At 41.8% G+C, this 16577-nt stretch overlaps 1 protein-coding gene across 4 annotated transcripts in view; it reads right to left on the minus strand.

Moving 5' to 3' along the window:
- Positions 1–16577, minus strand: part of dnah6 (dynein, axonemal, heavy chain 6) — a 78964-nt gene that overhangs the window by 26492 nt on the left and 35895 nt on the right. For all 4 annotated transcript variants that reach the window (XM_063008776.1, XM_063008779.1, XM_063008778.1 and 1 more), the window contains exons 40-53: positions 11745–11833; positions 10465–10597; positions 9265–9412; positions 9000–9157; positions 8737–8868; positions 7843–8014; positions 7002–7148; positions 6001–6074; positions 5724–5878; positions 5388–5619; positions 3219–3371; positions 2332–2472; positions 1047–1289; positions 19–186 (exon numbers count right to left, since the gene is read on the minus strand). In XM_063008776.1, the coding sequence (XP_062864846.1) occupies positions 19–186; positions 1047–1289; positions 2332–2472; positions 3219–3371; positions 5388–5619; positions 5724–5878; positions 6001–6074; positions 7002–7148; positions 7843–8014; positions 8737–8868; positions 9000–9157; positions 9265–9412; positions 10465–10597; positions 11745–11833 (2145 nt within the window). The remainder of the gene's footprint in view (positions 1–18; positions 187–1046; positions 1290–2331; positions 2473–3218; positions 3372–5387; positions 5620–5723; positions 5879–6000; positions 6075–7001; positions 7149–7842; positions 8015–8736; positions 8869–8999; positions 9158–9264; positions 9413–10464; positions 10598–11744; positions 11834–16577) is intronic.

Consider the following 16577-nt stretch of genomic DNA (forward strand, 5'->3'; position numbering starts at 1 on the left):
TCATCAACTGATCCCCACCTGGTCGGCTTTCTCTTGGTCAACGGTGAGTTTCTCCATTAGCGCATTGACGTCGATGGATTTCTGTTTAAGCACAGGCTCCAGGGCTGACAGGTCCACCTTCATCTTATCCACCAGCTCGTTGGTCTCTAATAGCTTTGTCAGACCATTCTTCACCCTGTCACGAGCCTACATGTACACAAAACACACACACATCACCAGGGGTTGGACCTCATAACATCATGGATACTGATGCTGATACTCGGATCATCCCTTAAAAATATTACCGCATCCATTTAATACACACAAAACATTATAACCACCTCCAAAGTGTGCATAGCAATGCCTATTTTGTAACACGTGTGCATGTTAGGGTAAGGGATACATGAAATGTTGAGCTGATGGTAGTTCCTTGTATTTCACAAGCTGAATGCAGCAGATCTGATCAGCATAAAGACCTGATGGACTTTAATAAGGGCTAAACTGTTATGGTCAGATGAGTGGGTTGAAGCATCTCCAAAACAGCAAGAGGTTGTTGGGTGGCCAAGACCTTACACAATGCCAAAGGACATGAAGGCTCTAGTGTCTGGTACAAACCATCAGACGAGATACTATGGCTCAAATTGGCAATCATTTTAATCCTGGTGACGAGGTGAGTGTGTCACAAACACAGTGCATTAAACCCTCTGTGTACAGAACCAGTCACCGTGTCCAAGCTAACTCTGCTCCACCATCCAAAGCATCTACAATGGACATTCAGACATTGGAACTGGACATCAAAGCAAGTGAAGATTACTAGGGCAAGAGATGGCACCAGGATGCATTTTAAAATGATCTACATGGCAACATACAGACGTTGAAGGTTGTGTGGTGGTACCAGATACCACAGAACTCCTTCAGAATTTCCATACAGAAGTCCCTGTAAGATGTGTCATGATATTATATATGCTTATATGCTATAGGATCTATGTATTAACAGGTGGATTTATGTGTCTAGCAATGATGTAAGTTTGCGCTTGTGACTTTCTGCTGTGTGCTTCTGTCCTCACCACCTCCAGCTGCTGCCTCTTAGTTCCCAGCATGCCTAAATACAGGTTAATAAGCTCCAGATAGGAAGTAGGCGTGGTGTAATATCGGCGCCGGAGCTCCGAATAGAAGCGCTCAGCCATGTCCGTCACACTCATGTGGATCTCCACACACATCTGAGACAGACAGCTCTTCATCTCCTCACTGCCAAAATCCACATTCTGGAAGAAGGACTGGGAGACGGAGAGAAGGGCTTCATGTGGCCACTGAGAGAGAAAAAACGAGAGAAAAAGGGAGAAGGGTCTGTGGTTGATCATTTTGGTTGGTTTTAGGTCTTTTTAAGTGACTGCTGGCTTCTCTCGTACCTTCCTGCTCACTAGTCTGTTAGAATTTTGTGACATTTGTCAGAAGATGATTTTTTGTGGTCCTTTTCAGATCCCACTTGTAAATAATGGAACCAATTGTACTGCCGGCAATGCTTAAGGTTTATATGTGTTTAACGTAGTAATTCTGCCCCCTTTGTTGCAGGTTTGTCTAGATTCCCATTGTCCCCACAATCCTCACCACATATGAGCTCAGAAGTTCCAGACACACCCATTGCTAATTCATTTGCTTCCATCAATAACACAACGATATAGAAATTCCTTTTCTTGTACCAGCACCACTGTGTCCATGTGTACAAAAAGAAATCCAGATATAATTAAAGAGTTCAGTGTGGAAAAAATCTAGTGAACCCTGACCTCAGCTCCACTGAATACATCTGGGATGAACTGGAACCTTGATTGTGAGCCAGTTCTCACAAATACAAACACTTTCTCACAGACATATAGCAAAGTATTCCCAGTAGAGTGGAGGCTGTCCAATGTCCAATAATGGTCTGGTGTCCACATATTTTCTGCCAAAAAGTCCAACATGTCCATCAGGTGCACTGATTTAGATCTGTGATATGATTTACATCTGTGCTAGCTCATGTTGGCGCCTTTACCAGACAGTCCGAGTTGCAGTTGCAGCAGAATTAAGGTAATAAACTCTGGTTCCTTCCAAAAATATGATCAATTGTGTCTGTCGAGTGCACAATCTGGGTCTCTGAGGGTCTCTGATGTAATAAACTGTTGCAAAGCCTGAGCACCCAAGTACATATTTTCTTTATCTTTAAGGTTAGCAGTATAACATGTATAGTAGGTAATGTATAAGAAAAAACCCTTTAAATGAGTCTCATGATGAGTTCTAAGTTTTATTTTGCTCATTAGAGTAATTACATTTTCTGTTGGACATTAATTTTAGTACCGTTTCACTTTTGGGACTGACCTGGACAAACCAGTCGATGGTGCAGCAGTTGACGAGTGAGGGGAACATACGGCAGCGGGAGCGGAAGGCATCACCCACCGGACTCATACACAGCACAATGTGCAGCTTCTCCCGTACACGAGAGATAAAATACTGGAAAACCTGCAGAGGGATCAAAACATGCATAAAAAGACTGGAAAGAAAAACAATCAAGTATATGAAGGGATACATGGGTGGGTATATGGATGGATTAATGGATGAATAAATGCATGGACAGATGAATTAAGGGATGCGTGGATGGATGGATGGATGGATGGATGGATAGATGCATTAATGGATGGATGGATAAATGGATGGATGGATGCATCGCTGAATGGATGGATGGATGGATAAATGGATGGATGGGCAGATGAATTAATGGATGGATGAATGGATGGACAGATGAATTAATGGATGGATGGATGGACTGATGAATATATGTATGAATGGACAGATGAATTAATTAATGGATGAATGGATGGATGGATGAATGGATGGACAGATGAATTAATGGATGGATGGACTGATGAATATATGGATGAATGGACATGAATTAATGGATGGATGAATGGATGGATGGATGAATGAATGAATGGATGGATGGATGGATAAATGTGTGGATGGATGGATAAATGTATGGATAGGTAGAGGAATGAACAATGTTGGATTAGTGAATGAATAATTGGAGAATGAATAATGAATGAATGAATTATTAAAAATAAACTGATGGATAGCGGGCTGAATTAATTGATTAATAACTTGATAGATGAATGGATGTACAAATGGGTCATCTGTGGAATATAAAATATAATACATTTAAAAGTGAAAGTTTGGTTGGATGGACAGATCTGTAACGGTTCATGGCGCACCTCATCCCGGTTTCCCTCGGCGATGCCTGCCTCCTTGGCACGAGGTCTCGTTGCTGCCAAAACTTGCTCCAGCTCGTCCTTTTCAAAAAGGTTGGGCACCTCGCCAGAGTTCAGCATGTTATTGATGTCCTCCAGGAACTCCTCCACTACAATCTGAACGCCACACACACACACACACACACAGAGCTAATTAAAGCTGAGGCTACTGAATGAGCGGTATAAAGTCCTCTGGCATCATCAGAATGAATTACAACCAGGTAATTAACCTCCATAAACCTCATAATGATCCTCAGTTGGACCCCATGTTCTGTAAAAATGTGTGGGAAAAAAATGTAAATTCAGTGGTGCCACCAACCTGGTCAGACTCTACAGACACAACTGTCTGAGTCTGTGGGAGAACAGGGCAGATAAGAAATCACATTAATGCCTCTGCAACAGTGACTGCTACTGTCTGCTTAAAGCCGCTGACAGGAGCAGTAAAAAATGTACAGTGTGTATAAAGTGACCTAACGTGTACTAAAGCTCTTAATTAGTGTGACTGCAATAGGCAATCACACTATTGCTATCTGTTAGTCATATTATTATTATTATTATTATTATTATTACACCCGTTTTTTGTCCGGTTATCTTCGTCCGGCCCATTGATGACACCGTGGCATGAATGAAAGTTTTGGGCACGCACACCCGCTCACCCACCATTGCTGCAATCACACTCGCATTTTCTTCAGGAAATGCACCTCTCTAGTTACTCTATAGGATTTCACTGATGCTCGGTTGCTTAAAAACCTGAGCGGCTAATCACAGATAGCAGGGTGTGACTCTCAGCATGTGATACTGCGCTCTCTGTGAGACCAAATGTACCCTCACTAAAGCTCAAATAAAATGTCTATTGCAGGCCAGGTCATCACATGTTGATGCTGGATCAATGTACCAGACGCTGATTTTACTAAATGGGAACAAATTCTCACAGACCTACTACACACTTTATATGAGCTTGCTTCCTTCTAAAATCGGAGGCTGTTATAGTTGCAAGGGGGTGAGAATGTGTGAGGAATGGAATGACTGACAAGCTCACGGTCGGGTGTTCACATACTTCTGGCCATTTAGTGTAAATGTTCCAGTGGACTCAGACTTCAGACCCACAGTGCAGAGCAGTTTAGGTTCGTTTCTTTATGGTACAAACTTATTTCGTCCTCTGTTGGTTGTAAATGACAGATTTGAAATGTGTCCAGGATGAATTTGACAGGGTCGTATTTTGGAAATACGTGTGTGAGCGTTTGGAACCGACTCATCCTGGATCACCTTCATTTTTGAAGGACTGTTAGCGACACTGAAAGGGCTAATATAATAAACGGTAATGGGGCTGAATGTGATCTGAATGAATATTGGCCCTTTATTTATAATGTCCCAGATCCTGCACTAAAGAACCTGATTGAGCTGATGAAGCTTAAATTCGGTCACTGAAATAAAAAATGGTTCACTATATGGTCAAAAGTATTGGAACACCCCTTCTAACTCACGAACTCGTGTTTTGGCCACAACAATTGCTAAAAGGTGTAATAAACTATACATAAAGGAAATGACATGCTTCCAACATTCAGCAACAGTTTAGGGAAGGCCCTTTTCTGTTCCAGCATGACTGTACCCCTGTGCACAAAGCCAGAAACTCCAGTGTCCAGCACACAGCCCTGACCTCAGCCCTACTGAACAGCTTTGGAATGAACCGGAACATCATCTGAGGCTTTTTTTGACCAGCATCAGAGCCCAGCCATACAAATCAGCTCTTCTGACTGAATGGGCACAAATTCCTACAGACTTTTCAAAAGTTATAGCTGTTATTGCAGAAAATATTGCACAGAAATCACTCTATTTTAATACCATTTGTTTATAAAATGGGAAGTCCAACTAGCGTATACTCTTGGCCACAATGTGTAATCTTTTAACCTCCTATCTTGATGAATAACCAAGGGCATTGAATCTGTTACCTTATATTTATACCCTAGTAAATCAGAAAGTCATGGATGGCTGGATAGTTCCATTTTGTGCAGAGAAATTACTTTTTTTATTCTCAGATTTCTCTCATATCTTCAGTGCAGCATGAAGGTTTTTAGCTACGTTTTTTAACCATGGGTGCCGATACATTTGGAGCAGGCAGTACATCCTTTGTACCTGAGTATCAGTGAAGAGAAAGACCATGTCCTGACCCTCCACGCCCGCCATCTTATACAGTTTACGCAGATCATCGTGGAAACTGTCGTAGCTGTAGCCGCGGCTCAGCTCGATCTGAAAGCAGCGGTAGCCGCACATGTGAGCGGCCAATCGGGTCAGAGATTGCTTTCCTGTCCCGCCCACACCAACCAGCAGGGCATTACCGCGCTCCTGCCGAATCATCCGGGCAATTCTGAAGAATCAGACGGAGAACGTGAGTGCAGACAAACAAACACAACATCAGAACTTTATAGTTAATGCCTTCTGTCCTAGAACAGGATGGAACGTTTGATTTACCTGGAGACGTGCGCAACGGCGTCCTGAAAGAAGACGAGCTTGGCCTCCTTGGAGAAGGTCATGTTGTAGTCGTCCAGGTATTCCTGCAGAACGTTCCGGATCTTGTCCATGTCCGTCAGGTCTTCGTAAACTCTGTCCGACTTCGGGGCTCCCACCTGCACGACAGAAGAAATCAACACACCACGTCATTCAGGATTGTAAGGAAAAATCTGCTAGCACGTTTAGCCAAAATGGACAAAACAAGCTGAGAAAAGTTCTAAATAAATGAAGGTGATACCTTGATGAAATCTCCAAAGATGATTGGATGGTTGGTGAGGTAACTGGACTCCAAATTGATGCCAAAATATTTACCTGTATGGTGAAAGTTAGGCCACAGAGCTTTGTTAATATTCAGAGCAGAAAGCGTCTGATCAATAAACCCACTAATTTATGATGAGTAATATCTAAAACAATTGAAGAGGTGACGTGTGTGATGTTGAGATGTTGATTAATGACTTGGTTATGATTTGGTCGCTGGTACAAGTACCATAGGTCATAAAAATAATAAACCACAGTGTTGTTAGAGAAAAAACAGTGCAGTAAAAAAGTATTTCTTGTGTTATAATTTTGCCTATTCGTCTCGAAAGTTTCAGATCTTCTAAGAAAATGTAGTAATTTAGTAAGAACATCTTTGACACCAGACCATGAGTTTGTTGGACACCCCTTTAAAAAACAAGAGGTATTAAAATAGTGACCACTATGTGATCATTTCAGCTAGAACAGCAGCCATGCTTTTGTGAGAAGGCATCTCACAAGACTCTGAAGTATGTCTGTGGGAATTGGTACCCATTCGGTCAAAAGAGCTTATTTGTATGGCTGGGCACTGATGTTGGTCGAAAAAGCCTCATTTTATGTTTCATTTAATTCCAAAGCTGTTGAGTTGGGCTGAGGTCTGGGCTCTGTGCAGGACACTGAAGTTTCCTTAAACCGAGCTGTTCTTCAGGGCTTTACAGACTTTGCTTTGTGCACAGGGGCACAGTCACGCTGGAACAGGAATGAGACTTCCCTAAACTGTTGCTGCAGAGTAAAAAGTGTATAACTTCCTTTATGTAATTGATTTATTACATCTATTACCAATTGTTGTGGCTTATACACATGAATTCAGAATGAAGGGGGCAAATACTTATTACGTCCTTGAACGTTACAACGTGATAATTAATTATACAGAAACTGGTGATATTTTATATGTGCTTTATGCTTTTTAAATGATCTTGAGGTGTCTGGTGTAGAAGTTCCTACTGGCCATCTCGCAGATCATGGTGTTAAAGTAGGTCTTGTCCTCGTTGTTGACGAGTCGGTCGTGAAACACACGCTGGCACTCGTGGCAGAACAGACGGAAGATCTGGTTCTGATCCTGTACTGTACCCGGCTCGCACTGTAACATGCCTGAACATAAACAGCAGAGTCGACATGAAATGTGAACTAATGGCAAGAACCAAATATCAAAATACAGATGGTATGTATGCACCACATCAACATACACAGGCTGTGTTCGCCCCCATTCTTAAGGTTCAAACATTTTATTTAGAATTAATAATAGACTACCTTAGCTCTGCTACCGGCAGACCATGGGTGTGTTTGAAAACCTAGTAAGCTGCCTTGCTGTTTTACTGACTACATAGGCAGCTGCCTCAGTAGAGAGGATTCTAATAAGTCTTTGACTTATAAGTCAGGTTAAACGGGGGATAATGGGGATCCCTATGTACCCGCCTCATGCAGGTAAAAAATAAGCGGTCGGCTATGTCGTGGGGCGTGTGATAGTCATGACCCTTCTTGGTCAGGAGTGAAGGTCAGTAGCAGAAGAGGAATCAAAATGCAATTAGGTAATTGAATAATGGGCACTATTGTGTTCTTTCCACGTCTTATTCAAAGCTGTTATGATGGTCTGTTGTGTTTCTTGAGGTCTCTTTGTATCTGTATTGTATTGTATCTCTAACTGGTAGTGTCATTGGATTCTTAAAAAGTCTAACCTTCTATAATAATAATGATAATAATAATTATTATTATTATTGGAGGTGGAGTGTTGGGCGTCAAAGACTCATTAATGTCAGACAACAACGTGTGTGTGTGTGTTTCTCACCCTGCACACATTTGGAAAGGTCTCGGAGGTTGAATACATAGTGGGACTTGGCTGGAGTGGGGAGCAGGTCTAAACTCATGCGGTGGTAAATCTCCACTGCGGCGTCCACGATGCTTCCTGCAGTCTGCTTTACTGCTGCTGAGAAATCGCCCAGGAATCCGTTCAGGATGGCCTACACACACACACACACACACACACACACACAGCAAGCAAACTTCTATAACCCAGTGCAACATGTAATCAAATACAAACAAGAACACGTGTAGTACTGTGTGTCCAAAAGTATATGGACGCCTGATCACAGTCCCATTAAATATCCTATTAAACACATTTCTAAAGACCTGCGTATTCATTTACGCACAATAATCTAAGAGCACATCAAGAGCACAGCATGCATTGCTGACAGATGTACAAAGAACATGGGAGGGACAGCAAATGTCCGGCCAATGTCTTTAGAACTTGCTCAAATTTAGCAATTGAGGGTTAAGGGCCTTGCTCAAGTGCCCAACAGTGGCAACTTGGTAGTGGTGGGGCTTGGACCGGCAACCTTCTGATTACTAGTCCAGAACATACAGGGGTGTACAAGTGCCCTGAGAAAATAACTTAATATAAATGGTGCTGAAAGAAGAAAAAATTGAAAAAAAAAAACATGGATGTTGGTCCATAAATAAATGAAACATAAGCCACTTGCTGTGTTTGGACAGAAAAGAAGTCACTGCACACAACAATAAAACCTCGACTTATCTGTAAAGCATGGTGGAGTGAGCATCACAGCTATCACATGAACAGCTCCAGAAAACAATGTTGCCAGAGGAGGTTTTTAAATACAAGGGTTCACATACTTTATCCAACCTAAACTGTAAATACGCTGGTGTTATTGCTATAGATACAAACCTTAAAGATCTGCTTGAGGCTGTGTTCGGAGGGCGTAGGGAGGCAGAGCATGCTAAAGTGACGGATGAATCGAGGGGTCACAGGGTTACGTCCTCCACCAGGGGGCGCACACGCTGCCACTATGGTCATGTCCTATAACACAAAGGAAACGAATAGTCGGCATTTTTATTAAAAACCTCATCTAATTATCTAATTAACTGCTTTTTTTCAACTGGTGGCATCAGACTGAGGAAGAACCTTTCATTTAACGTGTGTGTGTGTACCTGAATCTCTTTCCAGAAGAACTTCTCACGATCGTAGAAGCCATTAAAGTCCTGAAACTGGCGCAGCAGCTCTATGGGAGGCTGAGAGCCGTAACTGTCTAACTTCGGCATGTTCAGATCGTCTACAAACACCACCACCCTCTTGTTCACAGGAGCGCCTAACACACACACACACACACACACACACACACACACACACATTTATTACTGGAATTACATGGTGTTTTTCTTGTGTCTGTCTGGTGTTTGAGATGTTTGTGCATACCCAGCACGTTCTTCCTCTTTTTCTCCAGCTTGGACTCGATGATCTCCTGTGTTCTAGCTGAGGACGTCTGGGCTGAGAAGTTGATGTAGATGGGAACGTAACCCGCCCGATCCTGCACGCTGTTCAACAAGCCACGAGCCACCACTGACTGATATACACAGAGGGGAAAAAACACAAGCATCACATGCATGACCCATACAGTAGAGTTTACATCCACGCACATAGGACGGCACATCGGGCTAGTTTTGGCACTCGAATGATTTCTGCCTCTGTACTGTTTTTGTGCATAAAAACTGGAATGTGGTTCAGCTTTATGGCGTGACCTCCTATTTCCTGGGTTGTGATTCTGATGACCACACCTGAGGACCTCTATGTGTACATATAAATAGGGTGAGACTGAGCCACAAGTGTTACAGTGGGAAAGTCTAGAAAGCACTAAACATTTGGGAAAACAAACCATAGACTTTTACAAATCAGAACTGTTAATGGAGCCATTTCTGAGCAACTTCAGGTCCTAAGATCCTCTGTATAAACAGCTGGACATAAGTACAAAATACATGAAACAGTGGTCTCTGCCTTGGTCTGAAAGAAAATCCAAACTGTGATCTTATTATAGAAGGAAATCTATCTGGATGGTTTAACTCCAGTGAATAAGAAGCTGCTGGAACACAAGTGTCGTTGTCAACAGCCAAGCAGGTTACATCCCCATGGGTTAAGAAGCTGCTATGCAGGACAGAAATCCTCTGCACCTTAAAGCTAAAAATGTATTTTGGAGATGGATAGTGAGCACTGTACCTACAACTGTGAAGCATGCTGGTGGTACTCTTATACTATGGGGCTGCAGAAAGTGGACTAAATTATTAAGAAAAAAGGATTTCTTGAATCGTTGAGGCTGTTGGGTGCTCCCACAAGACAGTGAGTCAGGGAAACTCATGAAAGTGTTTTTGGAGAATCTGAATTAGGCTAAAATTAAGCCTTATAAGGGACTTATCCAAATTCCTGACCTTGACCCTATACAGAGGATAGTGTACGGTACTGAAAAAGTGCAGTAAAATCCCCAACTTTGCTAACTAGAGAGGTCAAAGACCCAACCAGAGCTCTAAAAACAAGCTCCAAAAGCTTGTTAGCGGCTACCAATCATTCAGTGCAGAACTCTCAGTGCTATGAACCTTCGACCTGCACTGTACACAAACTCTTTACCTTTCCCACTCCGGTCATGCCGGTAAAGAGGACGGAGTGTCCCACAGACAGCAGTTTTTCCATCAGGTAACCATAACGCACCGTGTCCGTAGTGGGAACCAGCATCTCAAAAAAAGGAAGTTCCTTGTTGTACCTACAATACAGGAAGAGAGGGTGTGCACAATCGGCCAATTCAGAAAAAAATGGGAGAAAACTAAAAAAAAAATGGGAGAAAACTAAATAAATGTTTTCTTTGTGTTGTTTTAAATGACTTACCTGTAAAAGACAATTCACAAATCAGATTTTCATTAATACTTCCTAAATGTTATGCCTGTAACACCTTTCTAAAAAAGTCACATGGTGAAAAATGAAGATCTGAAACTGGTCCATGCAATCCTGATTAGAAAACCATATGGGTTTGCAAATACTTTATACTGTGGAAAATCTTGTCATTGTATAAATATCTAAGCTGTGACTACTTCACCATTCATCATGTAAAAGCTTTTTATCAACAACATCCATAAACGCCGCAGACTTCTCTGTCTTTCCTGGTATTGGGGTGTGTTAGTCCAAATAGTATGGGTGACTAGTTCTTCTACAAAAGCACCTTTAATGCTAAAAGGTGCAACATCTTCATGTCATCTTGTTCAACAACATCCCTGCTTATAATACGTTACAATGGTGGGGGGCGGCACGGTGGCTACGTGGGTAGCACTGTCGTAGTCCAAGACCTTGTGATATAAACTTGTGAACTGATGAATCTTGTGTAACGAGTAACTACCGTTCCTGTCATGAATGTAACCAAAGTGTAAAACATGACGTTAAAATCCTAATAAACAAACAAACACTGGTGGAGTTTTGTACCGAAAGTGCAGATGCTAGTCTAACCCGCTTGCAGTCCAAACATGTCTCTCACTGGAAACCTGCAGCGCATTACAAAGCACAACACGCAACAACAGAGATCCCACACTGGTGAGTAACTGGAGGGTTAAATCAGGACAAAAAATGTTCTCTCTCACAACCGGTGTCCTTCAGCTTAGAAATAATCAGAGAACGTTGTTAAATGATAAGGTGACGTAACACAGGGGTAAACATGACCCTGTTTACAAAAACAGTAAATATAATTAACTGACACATAAAATCTTGTCGTTGTAATGCTTTAATTACACGCATGTCTAAAATCATTTGCAAATTATTGCTTTCTGTAAACTGTATTTACATTTTTCCTTGTGACCATATTTTTATGAAACTGAGCTTGACAATGATCCACCCCATGCTGCTGTGTGCATGTTACTTGTTACCTGAAGAAGGGGATGATCCTCTCCCACGGCTCCAGGCGCTTCGTCTCGAAATCCATATACACACTCCACAGGTCGCCTCCGCTAGGAAGCTGAGGAAGAAAAAAACAATTTCATAAGAAAAATCACTCCTCACTGTTACAGTGGTGTTTCCGATTCAACACATCTGTCACAAATAATGATTTCAGATAATCAAATAGAACACATAGTTGTGCTGACACTCAGCTTAATACCCTTCATTTCTAACCTTGTTGACTAGAAAAACCTGATCTTACTGATCTAACAGTGGGGCAGTGGTAGCTCAGTGGTTAAGGTACCTGACTACTAATCAGAAGGTTGCTGGTTCAATTCCACCACTGCCAAATTCCCACTGTTGTGCCCCTGAGCAAGGCTCTTAACCCTCAATTGCTCAAATTATATACAGTGATAATTGTAAGTTGCTTTGGATAGAAGCGTCTGCTAAATGCTAAAAATGTACAGTGTATCACAAAAGTGAGTACACCCCTCACATTTCTGCAGATATTTAAGTATATCTTTTCATGGGACAACACTGACAAAATGACACTTTGACACAATGAAAAGTAGTCTGTGTGCAGCTTATATAACAGTGTAAATTTATTCTTCCCTCAAAATAACTCAATATACAGCCATTAATGTCTAAACCACCGGCAACAAAAGTGAGTACACCCCTTAGTGAAAGTTCCTGAAGTGTCAATATTTTGTGTGGCCATCATTATTTCCCAGAACTGCCTTAACTCTCCTGGGCATGGAGTTTACCAGAGCTTCACAGGTTGCCACTGGAATGCTTTTCCACTCCTCCATGACGACATCACGGAGCTGGCGGATATTCGAGACTTTGCGCTCCTCCACCTTCCGCTTGAGGATGCCCCAAAGATGTTCTATTGGGTTTAGGTTTGGAGACATGCTTGGCCAGTCCATCACCTTTACCCTCAGCCTCTTCAATAAAGCAGTGGTCGTCTTAGAGGTGTGTTTGGGGTCATTATCATGCTGGAACACTGCCCTGCGACCCAGTTTCCGGAGGGAGGGGATCATGCTCTGCTTCAGTATTTCACAGTACATATTGGAGTTCATGTGTCCCTCAATGAAATGTAACTCCCCAACACCTGCTGCACTCATGCAGCCCCAGACCATGGCATTCCCACCACCATGCTTGACTGTAGGCATGACACACTTATCTTTGTACTCCTCACCTGATTGCCGCCACACATGCTTGAGACCATCTGAACCAAACAAATTCATCTTGGTCTCATCAGACCATAGGACATGGTTCCAGTAATCCATGTCCTTTGTTGACATGTCTTCAGCAAACTGTTTGCGGGCTTTCTTGTGTAGAGACTTCAGAAGAGGCTTCCTTCTGGGGTGACAGCCATGCAGACCAATTTGATGTAGTGTGCGGCGTATGGTCTGAGCACTGACAGGCTGACCCCCCACCTCTTCAATCTCTGCAGCAATGCTGACAGCACTCCTGCGCCTATCTTTCAAAGACAGCAGTTGGATGTGACGCTGAGCACGTGCACTCAGCTTCTTTGGACGACCAACTCAAGGTCTGTTCTGAGTGGACCCTGCTCTTTTAAAACGCTGGATGATCTTGGCCACTGTGCTGCAGCCCAGTTTCAGGGTGTTGGCAAACTTCTTGTAGCCTTGGCCATCTTCATGTAGCGCAACAATTCGTCTTTTAGGATCCTCAGAGAGTTCTTTGCCATGAGGTGCCATGTTGGAACTTTCAGTGACCAGTATGAGAGAGTGTGAGAGCTGTACTACTAAATTGAACACACCTGCTCCCTATGCACACCTGAGACCTAGTAACACTAACAAATCACATGACATTTTGGAGGGAAAATGACAAGCAGTGCTCAATTTGGACATTTAGGGGTGTAGTCTCTTAGGGGTGTACTCACTTTTGTTGCCGGTGGTTTAGACATTAATGGCTGTATATTGAGTTATTTTGAGGGAAGAATAAATTTACACTGTTATATAAGCTGCACACAGACTACTTTTCATTGTGTCAAAGTGTCATTTTGTCAGTGTTGTCCCATGAAAAGATATACTTAAATATCTGCAGAAATGTGAGGGGTGTACTCACTTTTGTGATACACTGTATATATAACTAGTTTAATCTTCATTCTTGAATTTTTATTGGATCTGCCCTAAATATTGTACATATAAATCTACACAGCATGGCTAAAAGTATGTGGACAACCCTACTACTACTAATAATAATTAGGGCTGTCAAACGATTAAAAATTTTAATCTCGCGATTAATCTCAGAATTTCATATAGTTAATCGCAATTAATCGCATTAAAAAAAATCTGTGTAAATGTTATAGAAAACAAGGATTTTTAAGTGAAATGTTACAATTAAAATGGTGAACACATTTTATGCTAAATGTACTCATGTTAAAAACTGCTGGGACAAGAGAAAACTGTAAGGGAGTTTTATTCACTCACATACTAGGCAGTAATTCTATCCAGCAGAGACCCTTGACTTCGTATATATGTCAGATTGTAGGTTAAAATTTCTCCATCAGCAAACATTGTAGATCAGCGGTGCTTCAGGTGGGATAAGGCATAGTTACTGTAACAGACTTTTCTGTGGTTGTATCGTGACAATGGTTTGATGAACGTTTCTACACGAAGTGAGTGTGTTTTGACCCTTTGGGGCTTCCGTAGTTCATGGAATAGCATGCTTGGCTAACGCGATGACTCTAGCTGTCCGCTATTCGGTACCGTAGCAGAAAAAGTAATAAAGTGTTCTGCTCCCAACAACTTGTGAATATACTGTGTATTTATTTCTTTATTAAGAAAGTGCATCACTACGACGCTCGGTTACATTTGAGAAACGCCGTCTTAATGAGAGATGCCGTGCACGGTCAAGTCTCAACATAAACTACGGATGACTCGCAGAGCCAATTAGAATTTGCGTTAACGGCACTATTTTTTTAATCGCGTTAAATTGAGATCGCGTTAATGCGTTATTATCGCGTTAACTTCGACAGCCTTACTAAAATAATTAATATTATCACAGTTAGTCCAGGTCTTCAGGTCAAACCCACTGCTAACCATCTGTATGAAATAATTATTCTTATGTTTGTGGCAACAGGTTAGCAGACTGTGCTTTTGTAGACAGAACAAGGCTCACAAAGACATGGTTTGACGCATTCGGTGTAAACAAACTCCAGAACCCTAACGTTAACATTACTTAACACTTTTGGGATGAGTTGAAACTTTGATTGGGAGCCAGACCTTTTCATCCAATATAGCCTGACCTCACGAATTCTCTCTTATCTGGGTGGGCACAAGTACCACAGAAACAGACGAGTAGTCACAAAGAGGGAAGGACTATTGTCCAAGTCATGTGTCCAAATACTTTGGGCCACATATTGTATGATAATACAGAATAAGAACAAGTGAATAGTTTTAGTCTTCTGTTTCAGGCTAATTAACAAGAGATTTACAGCTTTAACACCATGATCAACAATGTCACGGACACCACAGACAGCCCCGCGGTGCCAACAATTGCTTAGAGGCGCAGGATCCATCTCCAGCTGTGGCAGTTTGAAGGGTGATGATTACTTCAAGCAACCCATGCTGGCAGCTTAGTCAAGCACTAACAAAAGACACCAGAGAAATAAGGACTGAAGACAAATGGAAGCAGTGAAACGGTTTCATCAACTATTCTTTCTTAGACTTCTGTTCTCTATCCCAGTAACGAGGTCTGTCACTGGGAAAGAATTTCAGCTCCACTCATTTTGCAGAACTGCAATAAATCAGATTCACTGCTGCTGGTTTTCAGGTCTCAACAGAGCCGGGCCACCCAAAACCTTTCATTAGGTTTATTATAACCCTTCAGATGTAATCGTACTTTTGCATTTTGAACCTTTGTCTTGCTGCATAACAGTTACAATTCAGCAACAGCTCATGGACAGCTGACCTTAAGTTCTCAAATTCAAAGTTTAAGAGTCGAAAGTGGTGGTGGGCCAGCATATTAGACCACTGTGCCACCAGAGCACCCATTCCTTAATTTCCTTCAGAATTAATAAAGTATCTGTCTATCTATATATCAACTTTTATTTTATTTTAGCTGGATTTAATCATAATGAAGCTCTGCACTGTGTCCAAAGCAGAAAAAAAGCAACATACAATTTTTTTGTCATATGAAAGATTTTTCAAGATCAAACTGTTTGATATTCATCATGCTTCTTTCTACAGTATATTAATATTATTAATGCCTCCGCCAGCTCCATGCTGACCTTCTGAAATAAATATCATCCTCACTTCCTCACAGGAATCTTGTTATACAGTCGGAATGGGCGTTTTTATGGACAAAAAAGAAATAAAAGAGACTCATAGAGAGTCATCTGGCAAATTAAAGAAGGTCAAAGTCATTAAAGAAAGTGTCTTATTTAGCGTAACGTCCTCTGTCTGGGTTCGTTCACATATTACTTAATAAGTTTCTTTAAAGGTGCACTAGGTAGACAGCAGTGGTTGCACTGAATTACTTTTGCATTCTGACATGTCTGCATTTTAGAAAGACAGGCCCCTTGTGTTATTTAAGCCTCCGCTTTCTCATCATACAATCTGACGTAATGGTTTCAGACATTTCCGACCCTCATTCTGTGATGGAACAATAAAATCTTGACCAGTAAACAGCACAAAACATACGCTAGTTCTAGCATAGCACCAATCCATTGCAGGGTTTCCCCCATCCCCTCCTCAGGCATAGTCAATCATGTCTGTTTAGGTACCCGGACAGATCTCAGCAGTGATAGTGTAGGAGAATAAACTGAAGCGCTATCTCAGCAGCCTTAGTAAAAT

Source organism: Trichomycterus rosablanca, chromosome 14, assembly GCF_030014385.1.
Source record: "Trichomycterus rosablanca isolate fTriRos1 chromosome 14, fTriRos1.hap1, whole genome shotgun sequence".
Classification (NCBI taxonomy): Eukaryota; Metazoa; Chordata; class Actinopteri; order Siluriformes; family Trichomycteridae; genus Trichomycterus; species Trichomycterus rosablanca.